Source organism: Bos grunniens, chromosome 8 (genome assembly GCF_055505025.1).
Source record: "Bos grunniens cultivar Pamir isolate PY7600 chromosome 8, Bosgru_T2T1.0, whole genome shotgun sequence".
NCBI classification, from domain to species: Eukaryota; Metazoa; Chordata; class Mammalia; order Artiodactyla; family Bovidae; genus Bos; species Bos grunniens.
The window spans coordinates 60,162,434-60,183,085 of NC_141172.1; the positions used below are offsets into that span (position 1 = coordinate 60,162,434).

General features: G+C 44.9%; 1 protein-coding gene across 1 annotated transcript; it reads left to right on the plus strand.

Annotated features, from left to right (window-relative positions):
* The first annotated feature begins 3,772 nt into the window (after positions 1-3,772).
* POLR1E (RNA polymerase I subunit E) lies at positions 3,773-19,930 on the plus strand. The gene is made up of 12 exons (XM_086415934.1): positions 3,773-4,089; positions 4,700-4,803; positions 6,209-6,285; positions 7,569-7,654; positions 10,082-10,140; positions 11,245-11,389; positions 12,505-12,612; positions 13,202-13,298; positions 15,265-15,398; positions 17,367-17,448; positions 18,194-18,325; positions 19,456-19,930. The coding sequence occupies exons 1-12, from the start codon at positions 4,014-4,016 to the stop codon at positions 19,613-19,615; spliced, it is 1,260 nt and encodes a 419-aa protein (XP_086272060.1). The 5' UTR covers positions 3,773-4,013; the 3' UTR covers positions 19,616-19,930.
* Positions 19,931-20,652: the final 722 nt, after the last annotated feature.

Here is a 20,652-nt window from a genome sequence, read left to right on the forward strand (position 1 = left end):
TCTTCCTGTTTCATTCAACCATCCCACATTTACAGAGAATCTGCTATTTGTAAACAGAATGCCAGTTAAATTTAAGCAACTTTAGTGTTTTTAAGCTCCAGTCCCTATGCTAGGCTCCTAGGATTTGTGATGATTCAGACTTATTCCTTGGCTTGTCATTCATTTCATTTAACCTTTATTGAGGGTCTACTATGTTCCAGACACTGCTCCAGGAGCTAAAGATTCAGCAGTGAACAAAACAAACAAATCTGTTTATTTTCAAATCTGGGAATATTTGAAAGAAAAACTAAATGATGATAGTAGCAGATTCTAATCTATTGAATAAAATAGGAATTCACAAGTCCACACTGATGTACATAAATAAATAGGAAGTGTGATGAACAGGATATTCACTTAGTCTATATGTACCTGCCCACAAAATACCTGTTAATTACAAAGGGAAAACAATACTGTGGAGAAGCCTGGTTGATACTACTTCAGTTAAGTGATCAAAGTTACTATCAGCAGTAATGGAACAAATTGAAATCGTGTACCAGCTAACATGATATAATGAGAATAGCATCATATCTGTAATATTCCTGCCAAAGATGCATGAACTGAGACTCATAAGTTGGAAACATTAGACAAACCCAGATTGAGAGACATTCTACAAAATAGGTGCCCTATAACTGGCTTTTTAAATTTAAAATTCAAAGTAAAAATAAGAGTGAATAACGTTCTGGGCTGAAGGAAACTACAGAGCTATGATAGCAAAATGCAACATGTGGTTCTGGGTCAGAACTTTTGCTATAAAAACATTACTGGGACAGTAAATGAACTTAAATGGGGCATGATGATTATATGGTAGTAACGCAGCAATGTTAGTTTCCTGATTTTGACACCTGGGTTGTAGTTATTTCTGGTGGCTCAGAGGTAAAGAACCTGCCTGCCAATGCAGGTGATGTGGGTTTGATTTCTGGGTTGAGACGATCCCCTGGAAAGGGAAATGGCAACCCACTCCACTATTCTTGCCTGGGAAATCCTGTGAATAGAGGAGGCTATTGGGCTACAGTCCGCAGAGGGTGCAAAAGAGTCAGACACAACTTAGCAACTAAACAATTGTAGCTACTTAGGGATCGTTGTGGTCTGTAGGAAATATTACATGGTCTTCAGGGTGATGGACATCAGGTTGATAACTTAGTCTGAAAAGATCAGGGCAAAAAATAAGATTCTTTGCACTTTGCCTGCAGTGCTTCGGAAAGTGTGACTGGGTAATTAGAAGGGTGACATGTGCTCGGGCAAAGGGAAGCTAGGGTGTTAAAGGTGATTTGGATCATCTTGGAGGTATGTGTTGCCGGGAAAGAGGATGAGTCTGGGAAGAAGGCAATTTGGAGAACAGAGATAATCTGGTTCTTTCCCTTCAACAGTATTTCCCTTTGGGCAGAAGGGGCCTTGGCCCAGGTCATGCTCAAAGCTCTGTAGGCCATGCTTTGACTCTCATTTTATTCTAATAACTCCCAATAAGGGATGGAGGGAGAGTTGAATCCATAAGAACAAAGGGACATGCCCATAAGATTGGGTTCCTCCTTCCAGTCCACCCCGGAATCCTTGAGCCTTCTGGGCTTCTCCCCTGGTCCATCCTTGCAGGGTTGATTGAGCCACAGGTGTATGCACGCCTAGGCCCAAGAACTGATCATAGCTGTTTACAGGCTTGTGGACCAAGCATAGGGGTTTAAGGACTGATGTCCAGGTGTGTGGATGGAGGACTTGGAGAAATGCTTCTCTCCGCAAGTCACCACATTTAGCTGGAGCTGAAGGATTGCCTATTAGTGAATTCTAAATTTGAACTCGGGCTTTCAGATCTTAGTATTAATAAGACATATTTACACAGTAAACCTATATGCAGGTCAGGAAGCAACAGTTAGAACTGGACATGGAACAACAGACTGGTTGCAAATAGGAAAAGGAGTACGTCAAGGCTGTATATTGTCACCCTGCTTATTTAATTTATATGCAGAGTACATCATGAGAAATGCTGGGCTGGAGGAAGCACAAGCTGGAATCAAGATTGCCAGGAGAAATATCAATAACCTGAGATATGCAGATTACACCACCCTTATGGCAGAAAGTAAAGAGGAACTAAAAAGCCTCTTGATGAAAGTGAAAGAGGAGAGTGAAAAAGTTGGCTTAAAGCTCAACATTCAGAAAACTAAGATCATGGCATCTGGTCCCATCAGTTCAGTTCAGTTCAGTTCAGTCTCTCAGTCATGTCTGACTCTTTGTGACCCCATGAATCGCAGCACTCCAGGCCTCCCTGTCCATCACCAACTCCTGGAGTTCACTCAGACTCATGTCCATCGAGTCAGTGATGTCATCCAGCCATCTCATCCTCTGTCATCCCCTTCTCCTCCTGCCCCCAATCCCTCCCAGCATCAGAGTCTTTTCCAGTGAGTCAACTCTTCGCATGAGGTGGCCAAAGTACTGCAGTTTCAGCTTCAGCATCATTCCCTCCAAAGAAATCCCAGGGCTGATCTCCTTCAGAATGGACTGGTTGGATCTCCTTGCAGTCCAAGGGACTCTCAAGAGTCTTCTCCAACACCACAGTTCAAAAGCATCAATTCTTCGGCACTCAGCTTTCTTCACAGTCCAACTCTCATATCCATACATGACCACTGGAAAAACCATAGCCTTGACTAGACGGACCTTTGTTGGCAAAGTAATGTCTCTGCTTTTCAATATGCTATCTAGGTTGGTCATAACTTTTCTTCCAAGGAGTAAGTGTCTTTTAATTTCATGGCTGCAGTCACCATCTGCCGTGATTTTGGAGCCCCCAAAAATAAAGTCTGACACTGTTTCCACTGTTTCCCCATCTATTTCCATGAAGTGATGGGACCAGATGCCATGATCTTTGTTTTCTGAATGTCGAGCTTTAAGCCAACTTTTTCACTCTCCTCTTTCACTTTCATCAAGAGGCTTTTTAGTTCCTCTTCACTTTCTGGTCCCATCACTTCATGGCAAATAGATGGGGAAACAGTGGAAACAGTGTCAGACTTTATTTTTTGGAGCTCCAAAATCATGGCAGATGGTGACTGCAGCCATGAAATTAAAAGACGCTTGCTCCTTGGAAGAAGGGTTATGACCAACCTAGATAGCATATTGAAAAGCAGAGACTTTGCCAACAAAGGTCCGTCTAGTCAAGGCTATGGTTTTCCCAGAAGTCATGTATGGATGTGAGAGTTGGACTGTGAAGAAAGCTGAGTGCCGAAGAATTGATGCTTTTGAACTGTGGTGTTGGAGAAGACTCTTGAGAGTCCCTTGGACTGCAAGGAGACCCAACCAGTCCATTCTAAAGGAGATCAGTCCTGGGTGTTCTTTGGAAGGAATGATGCTAAAGCTGAAACTGCAGTACTTTGGCCACCTCATGCGAAGAGTTGACTCATTGGAAAAGACTCTGATGCTGGGAGGGATTGGGGGCAGAAGGAGAAGGGGACGACAGAGGATGAGATGGCTGAATGGCATCACCGACTCGATGGACGTGAGTTTGAACGAACTCCGGGAGTTGGTGATGGACAGGGAGGCCTGCCGTGCTGCAATTCATGGGGTCGCGAAGAGTCGGACACGACTGAGCGACTGAACTGAACTGAGAGATAGACAATACCCTACCTAGATTGTGCAGATGAAGAAATCCCACACCATGCAAGGCTTGTAGACGCGAGCACACTAGCAGCACACAAGGTGTAACGCGCTTGCTGAGTGCTGGGCCAATCAGGTACTGCGAGTTGGAGAAGCTGGCACTGCAAGGTGAGGACGGAGGCCACGCCTCATGGCGGGGTGGGGCGAGGGTGGCGGGGCAGGCGCGCCTAAGAGCTCAGGCAAAGGGCGCTTAGGGGGCGATGTCCTGTGGGGCGGAGCCACGCGTCTTTGCGTGCGCGGGGCGGTATCCGGAGAGACCACGCCTCTTCCGGCCCGCTGCACTTTTACCGCGTGTAGCTGCAGCTGTTTTAACTCCGGGGATTGGCGGCTAGCGAGGCGAGATGGCCTCGGAGGTGTTTCCGAGTGCGAGGTGGCAGTATTGTGGGGAGCCCGACGACAGCCAGAGCGCTCTGCTGGGTAAATACTGCGAAGCTGGAGCAGGTTTTCCTGTAACTTCCTCCCCTTCCGTTCCTGTACCACTACAGCCCTCCACTTCCCACGTCTGTCCAGCCGCATTCCCAGCTGGGCCAGGGCCCCTTATAGGCTCCACTACTCCTTGGGGCTTGGCCAGGACTCTCCTGTCATCTCCTGTCATCTTGTCTCTCTGTTACTACCTCCCAGGTGGATGAGGACATCCCAGTTACGTCCTCACCAGGGCTGGGGCTATATGTATCCAGGACCCCGTCATCCCCTCACCCACCAGGTCTCACACCTGCTCCATTTCCTTCTCCCCATTGGCCAGGGATTCCCTCAGCCTTTCTAGGTTTGGCCGAGGTCTCCTTAGTCAGCCCCACTCCCCTAGTTATTCCTTCCCGTGGAGGCCCGTCCCCAGGGATCCCCTCACGGCTCCAACTCCTCACCAGTCCGTCTTCCCATCTGGACCAGGACGGCTTTGGGTTAGGACCCGGGCTTCCTTGCCATCCCCATTTTCCGAGTCGGTCACTCCCTCCCATTGACGATTAATTTCCTCCCCACCATACTCTGGATTTTTCTGCTCTCATTTCATTCTTATGCTGTAATCTTACAGTCCAGTTCTCCAATGGGAGGCTACAGAATCCAGGCAACATGCGCTTTACCTTGTACAAGAACAACGACTCCACAAACCCCAGGAAGAGGAGTCAGCGGATCCTGGTAAGTGGTGCTATGGCCAGTCACCTCCACTCTGCAGACCTCAGGAGGCCCTTTGGGTGTGGGTTGATGTAGGAAGGAGTGAGAGGAGAAAAGAGGGGGAATAGCAGGTGAACCTTTGAAGAACATTGTGCCCCAGCAGGCTGGGTTGTGGAGACAGGCCCCATTCAGTTTCACACTGGTGGTGAAGTGATGGCTTTTTATTAATTTGTTCAATCAACAAGCATTTATTGAGTCCCCAGTGTGGCCCTGGACTGTAAGCTGCTGGGGAAATAGCTAAGTCAGACCTGGACCCACCCTGAGGGAGCTCATACTATAGAGCAGTGTTTCTAGCCTCGGCACTATTGACATTCTGACCCAGGTATGTTATTCTTTGTTGTGGGGGCTGTCTTGTGCGTCACTGGATGTTTGGTAGCTTCCCTGGCTTCTGCTCACTAGTAGTGCTTCCTAGTTGTGGCCAACAGAATGTCAGACATTCCCAGATATCTGCATTCCCTGCTCTAGAGAGGTGAGAACTGAATATGAGGAACTCATACATAAGGAAACAAAGCTCAGGGTCCCAGGGAGAGAGAGTACAGAGCAGGGCAGAGTGAGCTGAGTCAGTGAAGGTTTTGCTTGCCAGAATGTCTTCCTGAGGAAGGGTGTATGGGAGCTGAACCCTGAAGGATGGAGGAGGGTTTAACAGCTGAAGTTAGTATTGCAGGTGAAGAGGACAAACATGAGGAGAGGGCAGGGAAGCTTGGCTCTGATTGAGGAATGAATTCACCACCTCCATGGCGCTGAGGGGCTTCCTTGGTGACTAGCTCAGTGGTAAAGAATCTACCTGCCAGTGCAGGAGACGTGAGTTCGATCCCTGAGTCAGGAAGATCTCCTGGAGAAGGAAATGGCAACCCAATCCAGTATTCTTGCCTAGAAAATCCCATGGACAGATGAGCCTAGTGGGCTATAGTCCGTAGGGTTGCAAAAGAGTCGGACACAACTTAGTGACTAAACAACAATAGCAGTGATCCTGAGAGCAGATAAGGAGCAGTCATGATAAAGGTGGGCAGAGAGGTTCAAGAAAGGCTTGGGCTTTAATGTTGCCTGCAGAATCATTTTGTTGCATGCCTCTAAGCTGTGGAAGCCTAGGGCCTGTCTCTGAGTCCTGAGGCGCAGCTCCACCAAGAACTTTCAGACTAGCTAGAAAACAGCACTGCCTGGAACTTTTCAAAAGTCCTCTTGCCTTTCCACCAGGGACACCCCAGACTCACTTAGAGATAGTGGAGCTGGATCCTCTCAAAGAGGCTCTCTTGTCTCATCCACTGCAGTTTTGATTCTAAAGCTTCTGCAAACTTGGAAAAGGGCATCAAGATGTTTACTGTCTTTCAACATTGGTTATAATGGAGCCCTTCCCTCCTCTACATTTTAGGCAGCTGAAACAGACAGACTTTCCTACGTGGGAAACAATTTTGGGACTGGAGCCCTCAAATGCAATACTCTGTGCAGGTAGAGATGGGGAAAGTGATTGTGAGAAGTGGGGATGGTGGTGGTGGTGGCGGCAGCCCTGGCAGCGCTCTTTTCTGACTTTATTTTAGCTGCAGAGGGGGAAATCTAGAGAGGTTTACCAGGTTCCTGTGTTTCTAGACCCAGGGACCTTCACATCAGCATGTAGACATTCTTGAAATTGAAAAGTGACTTAACATTTATTTAATTTCCTAAAAACCTCATTCATTTGTAATTTAAAATTTTTTAAAAGTTGAGATGTAATTGACATATAGCATTAGTTTCAGGTGTATGATAAAATGATCAATGTATGTAATGCTGCAAAATGGTCACAACAATGTCTAGTCAACATCCATACAGTTACAATATTTTTTCCTGGGATGAGAACTTTAGAGGCTTACTCTCTTAACATCTTTCAAATATATAATGCAGTATTATAGTCACTGTGCTGAACATTATACCTCCAAGACTTATATATTTTATAACTGGAAGTTTGTGCCTTTTGACCTTCATTAGTTTTGACCACATCATTAACTTGAAATATTGTTTATAACTATCTTGTTCCTAAAGGCAGCCGTCTCCATTATTTTTGGATGTGTGATCAACACACCAAAGTTTGCCAGAAGTCTGCCTTGGAAGTAACTACAATAAAAGGGTTTGGTAGTGTCCAAGGCTCCAGAGTTTCTGTCTAGTTCTGGAAAGATTACTGACTTGGGCAACTCCACCGTTTACTGGCCTCTAGTTTACCTCTTGGTACAATGAAGATTGTTCAGCCTGTTCAGTCTCACCGTCAGGCATTGCATAATGCAGTGTCCCTGTGAAGATATCCATCCGTGAACCACAACCAAGGCCCTTTTAGAGTCATCTCCCCGCTCCCCTACCCCAGCAGCTGATAGAGCTCCAATGAATTTGTTTGTGCTTGAAGCTTTTATCATCTCTTTACAAAGATTTTCTGGTTTAAACTGGTCTTCTCATAATTACCGAAGTTTTGTCTTTGCCTCCATAGAATTTACACATGGAGTAAATTCTAGTGTAGTTATAGATTGTTATATCCCAAAAGGTTTTACCACTACATCAGTGACCCCAAATGTGATTGGCTGTAAGAATCACCTGGTGACTTCCCTGCTCCCCTCCCCCTTTCTCCCCTCATTTCCCTGTGCTTGCAGAGAATACCTGCTGTGGGGGATTATTGTTACTCATGAGTAACACCTTTTAAGCAGAAACAAGATTGTATAAACAATACCTTTTGAATGATCCATTGTCACTGATACTCCTTCTTTATTCAGGCACTTTGTGGGAATTTTGAACAAGACCTCTGGCCAGATGGAAGTATATGATGCTGAACTGTTCAACATGCAGCCACTGTTTTCAGGTAGGTTCTGGTTATGAAGGCTCAAGGAAAGGCTGAGTGTTTTAGGTTTGCTGGATGCATCAGTTTGACTTGTAAACTACATTTTGTATCTGTTTTTTTTAAAGGTTTTTTTTTTTTCATTTGACAAAGTTTTAAAAGTGCTTTTACTCAACAAATATTTATTGATGACCTACTGTGCCCCAGGCACAAGTTAGGGGCTGTAAATATAGCAAAACAGGCACAGATTCTATCCCTACAATGTTTACAGACTGAAGATCAAAATCTAATCTTAGTTTAAGCAAGTTGAGCAATGATCAGAGCAGAGTAATGGAGGGCATGTCCGATACTCTTTTTCATTGAGGGCTTTTCTTAATTCTTAATGGGTCTAGTTGGGGTAGAGGTTTTAGAATCTCTGGTAGGTTGTAGAAGTTGCTTATAGGTTGGACAAAGGTTGATGCAGAGTCTGTACACTTTGTAATGTGGGAAGAGATCTATTTTTTCTCTAACCCACTGGGAGAAGTTGCAATACCTCTCTTCTCGGGCATTTTAGAATGTATTGGGCTAGAGTGGGATCTTTGAAAATGATAGATAAGATGGTCAAACTCAAGGGGCTCCTGTTTCTAAATCTTAAATACTGAGAACCATGGTTGGGGAGGGAATTAGATAAGGATTATTAGGATCATTGTGAATCCGCTTCAGAGGCATTAGTTCTAATAACTTCATTCTGGCAAAGCAGTGATCTTAGTCTTTCTTGTAAAGAACCAGAAGTACTTCTGAGAAACATACATAATATACGAGAAATATGAGATTTTACATATAATTTTAAAGGGCTCTTGCATCCCAGAGGTCATCCTGTGAATTTCCTAGGGGTCCATAGTCTGTAGGTGAAGAATTTCCTGCTTTGCAAACAAATAAAACAACATATAAATTATTCTCCAAATGCTCTTTTAACTTCCAATGAACAAAGAAAATTGTTCATTAATTTGTTATATAAACACATTTGTAAATATTGGTTAATTCTAACTAGCGTATATAAAAAATACACACACATTTGTTGGGTCCTTACTATGCTCTGGGCACTGTTCTAAGCACTTTCAATGCATTATATCGCTTACTTCACTTGTTAATCAATGATGAACCTGGAACAGAAGTTAAATGACTTTGGCAGGAACATACTGCTGTTATAAGTAAGAGACCTGGGATTTAAATGCAGGCAAGGTCACTTCAGAGCTTATGCTCCTGTCCACTAGATTATTGCCCCTTATATGAATACTTTGTGGGAGATCAGAGAGCTTCATGTAAAATAATACATACCTCATGTTTATGCCTACTTTTAGGTCTTAAAATTTAAAAAAAAATTTTTTTTTTATTGAAGCATAGTTGATTTCTAGTATTTTGTTAGTTTCAGGTGTATGGCATATGATATATATATATTTTTTTGGCAGATGATATTTCAATATAGATTATTACAAGCTATTGGGTACACTTCCCTGTGTTATACAGTAAATACATGTTGCTTATCTATTTTATGTATAGTAGTTTATATCTATTAATGCCGTACTCCTAATTTGTACCTTCCCCACATCCAGGGGCTGGCTGGCTCAGATCATGTGCCAGGCTGTGGTGTGGAGAGCCCATGCAAACCTTCCTTTCCTTTCACACTGCCTTTGAGGGGCAGTGGTGGGGGTCCCAACCCTACTACCTGGTTACCTGGAAATCTTTCTTCTGCCAATTTTCAGTTAATTTTCCATGATAACTGTTCCACATATAGATGTATTTTTGATGTATTTGTCAACGGGAGGTGAGCCCCATGTCCTCTTCCTCCTCCTCAGCCTTCCTGATCCCTCCTACTCATCTCTTTTACAAGAAGGGCAAACCTATATACTGGAAAGAGCACAGGACTTAGTTTCTAATCCCATCTCTGCGTTGAGGCCTCATGTTTCCTTGGATCCCTTCACTTGATTCCATAGTTATTCTCCAGATCCTCTACCTGTATACTGAAGCTTCATATTGAGTGTTCATAGTACACATGCATGTTAAGCTCTGGGAAGTCCTGGAGTAGAGAAATCTGGTTTTCTTAGATTAACTGTTAACCAAATATTAAACACTCTTACTGTCTGTAGGCAATGGAGAAGGCAATGGCACCCCACTCCAGTACTCTTGCCTGGAAAATCCCATGGATGGAGGAGCCTGGTAGGCTACAGTCCGTGGGGTCGCTAAGAGTTGGACACAACTGAGCGTCTTCACTTTCACTTTCACTTTTCATGCATTGGAGAAGGAAATGGCAACCTACTCTAGTGTTCTTGCCTGGAGAATCCCAGGGACGAGGGAGCCTGGTGGGCTGCCGTCTATGGGGTCGCACAGAGTCGGACACAACTGAAGCGACTTGGCAGCTGTCTGCAGGCAAACTTAACAGTTTGCTTTTTTTATTTGTTTTATGTTTTGTAGATGAATCAGTTGAGAGTGAATCAATACCGGAGAGTCAAGCCAAATCTTTCAGAGAAAAGGTGAGTGTGACAGAGCTAAGATGTGAGGCCTAAAGTGAGTTCCTTCCAGGCCTTGAATTTCTCCATCAGTAATATAAAAATGCACAGTTCTCCCTGGGTGCTCCCAGTTCATTCAGTCTGTGGCTCTCTGGACAGTTACCTACCTGCAGAGGCCTCTGTGGCCTCACAGGGAGCAGATGCTGTATCTGGGGCAGCTGTGCACAGGTCTGTGCCAGCATCTGGAACTGGTTCTCTACTGGGCTGTTGCTACAGGTGTAGCATAGCACTTATTTTCAGGATTTAATCCAAGTTTCAGAAAGTACTGGTTATAGCCTGGAAACTTCACATCAAGGCAAAGTAAACTTTAGGATTGTCAATGTAATAGTTTTGTACAGGCTCATCTCATCCTAGGATGGCAGACTGATTGGATCTTCAGGACTGCCTGGAGCACTGTATGGAGAAGGGTGTGAGGCTGTCTGCAGGCTCAGAGGGGGAATGAGTGATCTGTTAGCAGTGTCTGTTGTGGGTATAGGATTGGAAAACGGTGAGCTGTGTGCCCCAGATTTACTGACACTAATTCTAGTCAAGTCTTTTCATTTTACAGATGGAAACACTGTTGATTTATAAATAGCTCATTATAGTTTATAAAACAAGCACTTCAGATCTCTTAGTATCTTTCGGTTCTTACAACAAGCCTATGAGGTAGTTAGGTATGAGTCAGCCCAGTTACGGAGAAGGTGATGGCATCCCACTCCAGTACTCGTGCCTGGAAAATCCTATGGATGGAGGAGCCTGGAAGGCTGCAGTCCATGGGGTCGCTGAGGGTCAGACCCGACTGAGCGACTTCGCTTTCACTTTTCACTTTCATGCATTGGAGAAGGAAATGGCAACCCACTCCAGTGTTCTTGCCTGGAGAATCCCAGGGACGGAGGAGCCTGGTGGGCTGCCGTCTATGGGATCACACAGAGTCGGACATGACTGAAGTGACTTAGCAGCAGTAGCAGCAGCCCAGTTTACAGGTGTGATATTGATGGCTCAGAGAAGCTGAGAGTTTCCCCTTAGTCACACAGCTAGGAGTAGCAGTGCTCAGCCTGTCTCTAGTGACCAAATTTGTCTTTGGCACAGATGGATTCTTGCATTGAAGCCTTCGGTACCACCAAACAAAAGCGAGCTCTGAACTCCAGGAGAATGAACAAAGTTGGCAGTGAATCTTTGAATCGTGCAGTGGCTAAAGCTGCAGAGAATATAATCGATACAAAGGGTGTGACTGGTAAGCAGCTGAAACTTGGGGTTAGAGGCTGCTCCTAGAGACAGCTGTCCCTTCTCTTGAGATCCTTTACCTGCCTCACAGATGGACATGATGGGAGTTAGGGCTGTATTCCTTCCTGCTTCTCCCTGAAGGCCTTCTTTGAAATAGACTCTGGGAATTATAAGAAACAGCTGACATGGCCCGCCCTCAGTGAGCTCAGTCAAGTAGTTTTCCTATTAAAATGAAATTTTAGGAAATTTTAGAAAACCTTTCCATACCCTATGATTATATAAATATTTTCTTTCACTCCTTTCACAGTTTTACTTTTTACTTTTACATCTTAATGACCTTTTTTTTTGGTCTATGGTACAAACCTCATTTTATCTTTTCCAAATGATTAGCGAGTTGTCCCCAACTTCATCTTTTCCTTGTGTAAAAAATGATTTAAAAAGTCATCTTTATCATTTTACCACATTCTTAATTGGGTTCTGTCTCAGCATTCTGACTGGCTGTTCGTGTAGCAGCATATGGTCCTTCTAATTATAGTAGCTTCGACATCCAGTTTATTGTCTGACGGGGCAACTTCATCCTTATCGTTCACAAATGTACGCTGTTGTAGCATACTTTTTCTTCCAGATGATCTTAAGAATTATTTTGTTAAATTCTCTCAAAATACATTTGGGATTAATACGGGGAAAATCAGCATCTTTATAATGTTTTCCCATTTAGAAACATAGAAATATGTCTCCATATGGTCAAAGATACAGTTTAATGTCTTAAGTAAATTTTTCAATTTTTTTATTCAGTTTATTCTCAGCTATTAACAGTAAACTTAATAGCTGAAGACATTTAAAAAGAAAAAAAAATTCACCCATTTTCGTATCGTTCTACAAGACCAGCTGTTATAGTTTTCCTCTCTCTTGTCTGTGTGCATACTTAATTCAGATTTGGTTATTCCTGTATGATAGTTACAATTTTATAATTTGATCTTTCTCTTTCACTCACAATACGTGAAGAAGTTCAGATGAGGGGGTTCTGGGCCGATGATAATCTCAAGTGCACAGGTTGCGGAGAGCATTGGGGAAGCCAAAGCTAAGCAGGGTGACACTGATGCTGACTCTTCCTTTACTGAAAAGCCCTGGTCAGTGACGCCATCCACGATGACTTGCAGGATGACTCTGTCTGTCTCCCTCCCTGCCACGCCGATGCAGCCAAGCCTGAAGACGTGTATAAGTTTGAAGACCGTATCCTTCTTGCAGTAGAAGCGCCACCTCATTTCCCAAGTAGGGATGTGCGCATGGCAGTGCCATGGCCGGGCTCTCTGAGGATGTTGGTGGTCCTGTGATGCTCACAAAAGCTCGCCCCAGATGCTTGCCGTCACCCCAGCACTGTTGCTGGGAAGTCAGCGAGGCTTCCCCAGTAGCTGAGGACAAACCCATCCCTCAGCAAAATGCCCACAGCTTGGCTCAGTGGGTGGGGCTCACTCTCCACAAAGAATCAAAATATGACTTTTAAGTTGGCCAGTGCCCAGAGTCTAGGCTAGGCCGATTTTATAAAAGGAAAGGTTAGAATGTAGAGTTTCCATACTTGTGATTCTACTCAGATGGAAGATGCCTGCAGCAGCTTTGTGATAAGAGAAGACAGAAAAGTCCAGGCAGACCATGAGCTTAGGCTGGGAGTCAGGAGAACTGAGTCCCAAAAGCTCTGCCCAAACATACTGTGTTATCACCCCCTCTCAGCCTCAGTTTTCCATTTCTAAGATGAGGCTGTTACAACATGATCTAGCTAGTTGATGTTTCCACTTTGCTTGGGTTTTTCTTGACCTGTAACTGGTTCTTTCCCCTGTGGAGTATGACGCTCTTCAGAGCCCATCTGAAGCGTTCAGGAATGTCACCTCAGAAGAAATACTGAAGATGATTGAAGAGAACAGGTATCGCACTTGGGCGGATGGAGAGTCTGGGTTGTGGTGTTGGGACACACACTTACTGTAGTCAGACATGAAGGAGACCTCGGGTGTCAGTCAGCGAGGACATCTGTCTCTTCAGCATTTGGACATGAATGAGCTAGTGTTTGCTCCAGTGTTTGGGCTCCTAGGCCTATTGCCCCGAGGCTGCGGGTGGCATTCAAGGGAGAGCATTGGCCTCTGAGTGCAGGGATCGTGTGGCTGGGCAGAGGGTGGGGAGGCCTTGTAGGCTGGGGCTGAGAACTGGAGCTGACCTGTATTCCCCCTACAGTGTTACACCAGGTCCAAGGGCTGGCCTGGGAGTAGGTGCCTGCTGAAGTGATAGTTTATCTGTGGTGATGTGTTGAGTGAGCTTTTCTAAAGTTAAATTATATATATTATTCATTTATTGGTTTTTTATTGTTTATTATTTTTGGCTGTGCTGGGTCTTCATCACTGTGCAGGCTTTCTCTAGGTGTGGTGAGCAGGGGCTAATCTAGTTGCGGTCCTCAGGTTTCTTATTGCAGTGACTTTTCTTGTTGCAGAGCAGGGCTCTAGGGCGCCCAGGCTTCAAAAGTTGCTGCACAGTAGTTGGGATGCACGGGCTTAGTTGCCCCAGGGCATGTGGGATCTTCCCAGACCAGGGATCAAACCAGTGTCCTTTGTATAGCAAGATGGATGATTCTTCTTCTTTTTTTTTTTAATTTCTTCTTGTTCTTTCTTTTTTTTTTTAAATTATTTATTTTTTTGTTGCACCGGGTCTTCATTGTGGCATATGGGATCTCATTCCCTGACCAGGGATCGAACCTGAGCTCCCTGCGTTAGGGAGTCTTAGCCACTGGACCACCAGGGAAGTCCCGCAAGATGGATTCTTAACCAGTGGACAATCAGGGAAGCCCTGAATTATGTTCTTTAAATATAGTATGTTTTAATTAATTCAGAGATGATTGCCTCTACTCCCCTCCCCCTTTTTTTGCCTTTTAAAACAGCTTTTCTTTTATGATGGTAGTGGGGGATATTTTTGCTTTTGAGTTTTTCTTTTAATAATTTTATCCTGAAAAAATGTTGTCAACCCTAGGTTGGTTCCCTAGATATTTGTTTGGAAATTTTACTGGTCAGTGAAATCCAAAGTCTTAGAAAATACATTTTTCCCCCTCTCTCTAAAGATCCAGTTCTAAAAAAAGCTTCATTGATGGTTCTTCATTGTCTTAATGTGATTGTGGCTCAGGGCCAGGTACTGGAATGAGCTCTGGGCTGGGAGTCTAGAGAACTGAGTCCCCATCTGCCTGATGGACTGTGTGGTCTTCCCCTCTCTGAGCCTTAGTTTTCCCATCTGTACAAGGAGGCTGCCATGAGATGACATTGAAGAGCCTTTTATGGCTGCGATTCCATGATCGTGATAGTGGTAGAACAACAGTATGTAAAAATAACAGCCAGCACTGATGGGACTCTTCCCTGTGCCAAGCACCACTTTAATTGCATTGTCTCATTTACTCCACAAAAATCCATAGGGTGAGGGTACTTAATTTAGAGGTAAAGAAACCAAAACAGAGATGTTCAGAAACTTGCCCGAGCCACTGCATGGCAGAGAGGGGATTCAGACCCAGGTAGTTGAGAGCCCATGCTCCAGACCACCACATCAGGAGTGGGCAGCTGTGGCCAGAGTGCTGAGTCTTGGACACTGCCTGTGAATAAAGTTTTATTGGAACATAGCTTCAGTCATTCATTCATGTGTTAATCAGTGGCTGCCTTTGCACTGCAGTGGCAGTGACCATTTGCTCACGAAATGTATATTTACTGTCTAGACCTTTACTCCCCCTGCACTAAATTCACGCTCCTCCTATTATAAGGAGCGGGTGGGATGGCCCTTCCTCAGCTGTTGACTGTATAGCAGGTGTTGGGGGTGCCTACTGGCTGGTCTTACACATTTCCCCTTTTCTCTCCCTTGTTGCAGTCACTGCTCCTTTGTCATAGAAGCCTTGAAGTCTTTGCCATCAAATGAGGAGAGCCGAGACCGCCAGGCGCGGTGCATATGGTACCTGGACGCCCTCATCAAATTTCGAGGGCAGAAAGTGATTAAGCGGAAAAGTAAGTCCATGATAGACTTTTTTTTTTTAATTGAAATACAGTCAATTTACAATGTGTTTCAAGTATACAACAAAGTGATTCAGTTACATATGTATTTATACATATATATATTCTTTTTCAGATTTTCTTCCATTATAGATTATTACAGGATACTGTATATAGTTCCTTGTGCTATACTGTAGGTCCTTGTTATTTTATATATAGTAGTGTGTATCTGTTAGTCCCAAACTCCTAATTTATCCCTCCCTCCCTTGCTTTTCCCCTTTGGTAACCATACGTTTATTTTCTATGTCTATGAGTCTGATTGGTATCATTTTCTTTAGATTCCACATAAAAGTGATATTATATTTGGCTCTCTCTGTCCGGCTTTACTTATTACGATAATCTCTAGGTCCACCCATGTTGCTGCAAAGGGCATCATTTCATACTTTTTTATGGCTGAGTAATATTCCATAGAAATACATATACTACATCTTTATCCATTCATCTGTTGATGGACATTTAGGTTGCTTCTGTGTCTTGGCTATTGTAAGCAGGGATACAATGAACATTGGGGTTTATATATCATGATAGGCATTTTATTCTAGTTATTTCCAGTCTGTTATCTGTCTATAATTATTAGACTAGCTCTAGTGAGAGAAGAAATGGACATGTCTTTCCAGGTCTTCATTTATAACTGTGTAACAGTGGGGTACTGCTGATGTGCTAAGAGAACTCTCCAAGCTCTTTCGTCTGAAAATAGGGTCGAGTTGAATTATATGATTGCTCAGAGCTAACATTCACTACTTCTGTTCTATGTTAGGTAAAGTGTAACATCCAGTCCAATCAAGTGAATGTTCTAGGGGATGGTTAGAAATAGCTCTATGGGGATAAAAGTTGGCCTTGCTTATGAAGGCCTTGGCATGCTGTTGTGTCAGCTCTTTCTGGCTCGTTGGGAAGTCAGTTTCTGCTGGTAGCCCATGTCACCTGTCACCAGGGCATGGGTGTCTGCCACACACTCACAGCCACCCAGAGTTGGAAATCCAGAGAGAGACACCTGTGATTTGAGGCCTAAGGTGTGTACAGTTGTGTTACTGTGACTGGGCACCTGGGGTCTATACAGGAACACCCCATTCTGCCATGCTTCACAGATACCATGATTTTTACAGATTGAAGGTTTGCAGCAACCCTGGGTTGACCAAGTCAGCACCATTTTTCCATTTTTCCAACAGAGTCTGCTTACTTTGTGTCTATGTTTGTGAATTTTTTCACTGTTTGTGAATATTTTCAACTTTTACATTGTTAAATTATGATGGTCTATGATCAATGATCTTTGATGTCACTGCTAGGACACACTGAAGGTTCAGATGATGGCCAGCAATTTTTTAGCAGTAAGGTATCTTTTAATTGAGGTATGGACATTGGTTTTTAATTTTTAATTAATTATTGGACACTTTAAAAAAAAACTTGATATGACTGCACGCTTAGGAGACTACAGTGTACTGTAAACCTAACTTACACGCGTTGGGAAACCACGCAGTTCGTGTGACTTGCTTTATTGTGGTGGTCTCAAGCCAAGCGTGCAGTAACTCTGAGCTGCGCCTGTACCCATGTTTTTCAGTGTCTGCTTAATTCTTATTTTCACATTCCAATCTCCCTTCCTTTCCCTCTCCCTGAGCTTTCTCCACAATCTGTTTCTCTTTCTAACATCTTTGAATCATGTGTCTTTAGGCCTCATTGGAGTCTGGTTTTCTTTCTCGTCACTGCCCTGTCATGAACATCTTTTGTGCACGTATGGTCTGCAGGCGAAACACACCTGAGCCTGTGTTCATTTGAAGGTGGCTGTTCTGTTTCATGGGCCCCTTTTTGTCTTCCTACATGCCTCTGTTTAGTCCAAGGGCCCGCTGTTATCCTTGTCTCCCAGCTCATAGGTGAGGTGTGGCCTGAGAGTTTTGAAAGAAAATGATCAAACTCTATTTTGTCTTCTAGGTGCCCTGGGACCCGGAGTCCCCCACATCATCAACACCAAACTGCTAAAGCAGTTCACCTGCCTGACCTACAACAATGGCAGGTCAGGGGGCTTGACTTCTTGGCTTTTGCCTATAAAGGACAGAGCAGGATCGGGGGGGAGGGGGGCTTGGATTGCAGTCCATGTTCTGAGTCACTGTGCTGAAGTGGGCACTGCTGCTCAGCAGGGTCTCGGGTAAGTGAGTTTAGGCAGCCCTGTAGTACAGACTGTCCCTCTGGGAGAAGTTCTCATTAAGGCTCTGGGAAGTCCTGCAACAAAGACTACACCAAACACTTTTTCCAGGGACGCCTTCCCAGTGTCCCCAGAACCAGTGTTGTATGGAGAGGTGGTGATGCAGGCAGGGGCAGGCCAGGGGGATGACTTTGGAGAAGCCCCCTAAGCAGCACACCTGGGCCTCCTTCCTGCTGTTTGCTTGCTGTGTCCTGTTCTGACTGCTTGAAGAATCATGGGCAGCCAAGTGTGGAATGACTGTTTTCCCAGCAGCCCTGCTGAGCAGGCTGGGAGGATGGGGATGGTTTGCACCAGGGCAGGCTCCAACTGTGCCTGGGGAAGGTGGAGATGCAGCCTTTTTTGTCCTCCCTGGAGGGACACTGGGATCGGCTCCACTGTGTGTGAAGGCTCGGGCAGTGTGACAGGACGAGGGATGTTGCTCAGATTCCTTTTCCTCTCCCCGAGATGAGAAGACAGTTGAATGCATATGGGAATAGGCTTGGATATTTTCCTTTCCTTTTGGAGAAATCATCTTGGAGTTTAATTTTGTCTCTTTTTTTCTACCACTGATTTGCAGTTTGCGGAACTTAATTTCAGACTCTATGAAGGCAAAGATCACCGCCTATGTGATCGTACTGGCCTTGCACATAAATGGCTTCCAGATTGACCTGACAGTGTTACAGAGGGACCTGAAGCTCAGTGAGAAAAGGTGAGCATGACAGAAGAAAAAGCTCTCTTAGGGAGCCTTGATGTAGTTCTGGTAGTGCTGGAAAGTGTGAGACACTATTGAGGGACCTGGGGACAATCTTTAGATGAATGAATGATTGACTGAATGGACAGGCAACCAGACATTACTGTGTCTTAACTATGCTAGGCACAGTGTCAAATCTGTCATAATTTCTCTTAAGAATCAGTGGAAGAATCTTTGGTTCAGAGAAAGCAGTGACTTTCCCAGGCTCACTCAGACAAGAAGGGGAATAGTCGGGCTTCAGAAATGAGCCTTCCATTCCTGTGTAATTGAGCAGCCTGCAGTCTCCAAGTTGCTGTCACTGGAAAGAGGGATTCTGTATGACTCTGATGGGGTAACCTGGGGGTGGAGGTTGTATAAGAGAACCCCAGTTTCAGCTTAGCAGAAAGCACTCTCAGAGTCAGATGGAAGGAGCTACCAGGGGGTGTGTCTAAGGCAAGGCAGAGCAGGAGTTTGGCAGGGCTATCACATTCACGCTTCTCTGAGCGGACTGGGAAGGCTGGCAGAAGTGGCGACCTTTCCGGCCCTTTCTAGCCTTGGTAGAAGGGATTCAGACTGAGTAGGGAGCATAACCGCCAGGGTGCTGAATCGCAGGGTGTGTTGGCCTTTGTCCGTGATTAAGGAGTATCTGACACCCAAGGACCCTGGTGGTGGTCCAAGAGCGCCTAGGAAAACGCCTTCATCTGGACTCTTCCAGCAGTCTGGAGCAGGATAATTCTGAGGGCTGTGCACACATGGCTTCTCACGGATAGTGAGGTTGAACATTAAAGACAAATAGATTCTTGGAGTCTGTAAAATTCTGGTAAGTGCTTGATCCTTGTTATAGGAAGTAAACAGTTATCAACAGGAGCCAGATAACCTGGTTTTCTATCACTTGTATAGGCATTTTCTAACCGCTACACATTGACACGGGAATCTGATGGCTGTCAGCGATCTTGTCAGTCCCTGCTCGGAGCTTTGCTCCTGTGTCCACCTTTGGGATTCTGTCTTTGAGGCTTGGAGCACAAATGTGCCACCCCCTCCTGCCTGCCAAGCTTCCCTGAGCATCGCATTGAGGAGACTCTCCCTTGTTTTATGTGTTTGTTCCTTAGGATGATGGAGATAGCGAAAGCCATGAGGCTGAAGATCTCCAAAAGAAAGGTTTCTCTGGCAGCGGGTGGGGAGGAGGAGCACAGACTGGGCACTCTGTCCATCCCGCTGCCTCCAGCCCAGTCCTTGGACCGTCAGTCAAAGCGAAGGAAAATGACCTAGAGGTGTGCGTTCCCAGACACAACATTTTGTCCACTCCTTCTGTTCATTTGCATTTTTATTTTTAAAGAAAGAGGGTTAAAGAAGAAGCCTTGCTTTGGCACGGGCATGAAGCCAGATGCCAGCACCTCAGTTGTGCTGGTCTGAAGCAGAAACATAAAGCAAGGCCCTGTTGGACTCTCTGTCTCTGCTTTGGTGTCACTGTGACTATAAATGGCAGATGGTTCATGTGTGGGATGTGGGAGGGTCGGAGGCAAAAGATCTCACAGGCTGAACCTTGAGCCACATCTAATGGATAAAGGTTAACATTAAGAGAAATGTGAAATGCTGTGCTTAGGTCTGGAAGGACCAGCGGCGTCCATGGTGAGGACAAAGCCCAGCAGGGCTGGGAGAGGAGGCTTCAAGTCACCAGTGTAATGGGGTTGCCCAAACAGGCTAATTTAGTTCCCGGCTACTGAAAAAAGGCAGAACCAAATCAGAGGAAGTGATTAAATCAGTTGTTCAGCTTGGCTCAGGCCACACACAGGGCAGGGGTGAGCTCTGAAAGCCAGTGAATTGGTCAGAGCTCAGTACAGAAAACAAATGGTCCTAGATGTTCTTAAGGAGAAAGGAGTTTAACACATGGATAAAATGGTACAAAATTGTTAAAAAGTTGCAGGAGCTGGTGTCGGGAAGCTGCTGCTAGAACTGCTGAGTTCAAGAACACAGCTTGGGTGGCCAGCCAGGCATGAAGAAGCCACTTGAATTCATGAAGCTTCTTGAATTCAGCTGCTTCCGAAATTCATGAAGCTGGTAACTTGAAACTGGAATGCTGGTTCAGCCACCCATACTTTCAGTATCCAGGCTTCCACCTCCTGGCTTGTCAGCATGGACAGCCCAAAGATCAAGAGGCTGGCCGCCTACCTTGCTTCCTTCCTCTGTGAGTACACGTGTAGGGATCTCATTTCGTCCAGAATCCTAGCAGTGAGGGTGTCTTAGAAATAGGTTTCAGCTCTCCAGCCTCTAGTTACAGGAAGCCATACCAGAAGCAGATGGGAAGG

Excerpts from the sequence above, each read along its gene's own strand:
- POLR1E (XM_086415934.1), top strand. The coding sequence starts at position 4,014 with ATGGCCTCGGAGGTGTTTCCGAGTGCGAGGTGGCAGTATTGTGGGGAG. Across the intron at positions 4,090-4,699 it reads CAGCCAGAGCGCTCTGCTGG|TCCAGTTCTCCAATGGGAGG; the intron begins GTAAATACTGCG and ends GTAATCTTACAG. Across the intron at positions 12,613-13,201 it reads CGTGTATAAGTTTGAAGACC|TTCTTTCCCCTGTGGAGTAT; the intron begins GTATCCTTCTTG and ends ACCTGTAACTGG.